A 1,284-nucleotide genomic window follows, 5' to 3' on the forward strand; every position below is an offset into this window, starting at 1 on the left:
GTGCAAATTACTGACCTCTGTCATCATTTTAAGTGGGGGAACTTGCACAATCGGTGGCTGACTAAATACTTTTTTGCCCCACTGTATATGTCACTATGTTTCATAAAGTCCAGACTACTAAACTAAATTACATATAAAAGAACATTTGAGTTGATTAAATTAACAATAAAACCAGGATTGTCAGTGGGTGACGACACACAGCAGAACATCATCAGCCCACTCTGAACCTGTTTTGTGTTAATTCACACAAACAGTGATTTTCACTGTTGATTGTGATCATTAAGTCATACATAATGAAGCACATTGAGCTGAGCTCCATCTTTGGCAAAGGCTATTAAAATAATAATTTCAGAAACAAATCATTAACAACTTGCCACTGATACCCTGTGACTGTTGCCACAGATACATTTGAACTTGACTTAGCTGTACGTTTGTTATAAACTGTAACCTGTACGTCTGCTGTAGGACTTTTGTGTTTTACACGTTTATCTGAAGTAACCCCTCAAAAACATGAAAGGGACACAATAACATTAACTAACTTAAGAGGGCAGTGGTAGACCAACATGTTCAATGAGGTAACGACAATGTTTGTGTCAAAGCCGGTTTTGAATACAGTACATTCATAGATATGGCTTCATTTCCCTGTTGGAAAGAACAGTCTGATGGCAGCTGTGAAAATACTCTTAATGTTGCAAACTGATTTATTGTGTTTACTTTTGGCTGCTGACTACAGCCACAGAAAGCACATTATTTAGATTTAAGGCTGATTCTCCAGCAAAGGAAGATGTGCAAAAGCTCCTCAGTATCCGAACTATCCCTTTTAAGAGAATAAAGTATTTTCTTTTGACAAAATCATTGTTGCAGCATTTATCCTTTTTATTTTCAGTTAGATGATGTTTAAACTATCACAGAACAATCACCATGAGCATTTTTAACTTCATTTTACTTTTGACTTTGACTTGTTGCTGAAAATGTATAAAATATTCTTTAAATTGAAAGGTAGAGGTGGAGGTTCTCACTCAGGTTTTTACATTTTGCTCTGTCTGTTTCAGCACGATGCCCAGATGGACTACTACGGGACTCGGCTCGCCACCTGTTCTTCTGACCGCACCGTCAAGATCTTTGACGTCAGAAACGGAGGGCAGATCCTTGTGGCAGACCTCAGAGGGTAAGAAGTAGGGCTGGCCCATATCATACCTTTTACGGTAATACCGGTATAATGTTGGGCAACAATAAGAAAATGAAATATTGTTATAGACTATGGATAACTGCATTTCGTTGCCC

The 1,284-nt window shown here is 37.9% G+C and overlaps 1 protein-coding gene across 1 annotated transcript in view; it reads left to right on the plus strand.

Annotated features, from left to right (window-relative positions):
* Positions 1–563: 563 nt before the first annotated feature.
* Positions 564–1,284, plus strand: part of sec13 (SEC13 homolog, nuclear pore and COPII coat complex component) — a 7,448-nt gene continuing 6,727 nt past the window's right edge. Inside the window, exons 1-2 of the mRNA XM_005754833.1 lie at positions 564–575; positions 1,053–1,168. Of these exons, the coding sequence (XP_005754890.1) occupies positions 564–575; positions 1,053–1,168 (128 nt within the window). The remainder of the gene's footprint in view (positions 576–1,052; positions 1,169–1,284) is intronic.

This window comes from Pundamilia nyererei, unplaced genomic scaffold (assembly GCF_000239375.1).
Source record: "Pundamilia nyererei isolate P.nyererei 1_Seehausen unplaced genomic scaffold, PunNye1.0 scaffold00675, whole genome shotgun sequence".
Taxonomy (NCBI): domain Eukaryota; kingdom Metazoa; phylum Chordata; class Actinopteri; order Cichliformes; family Cichlidae; genus Pundamilia; species Pundamilia nyererei.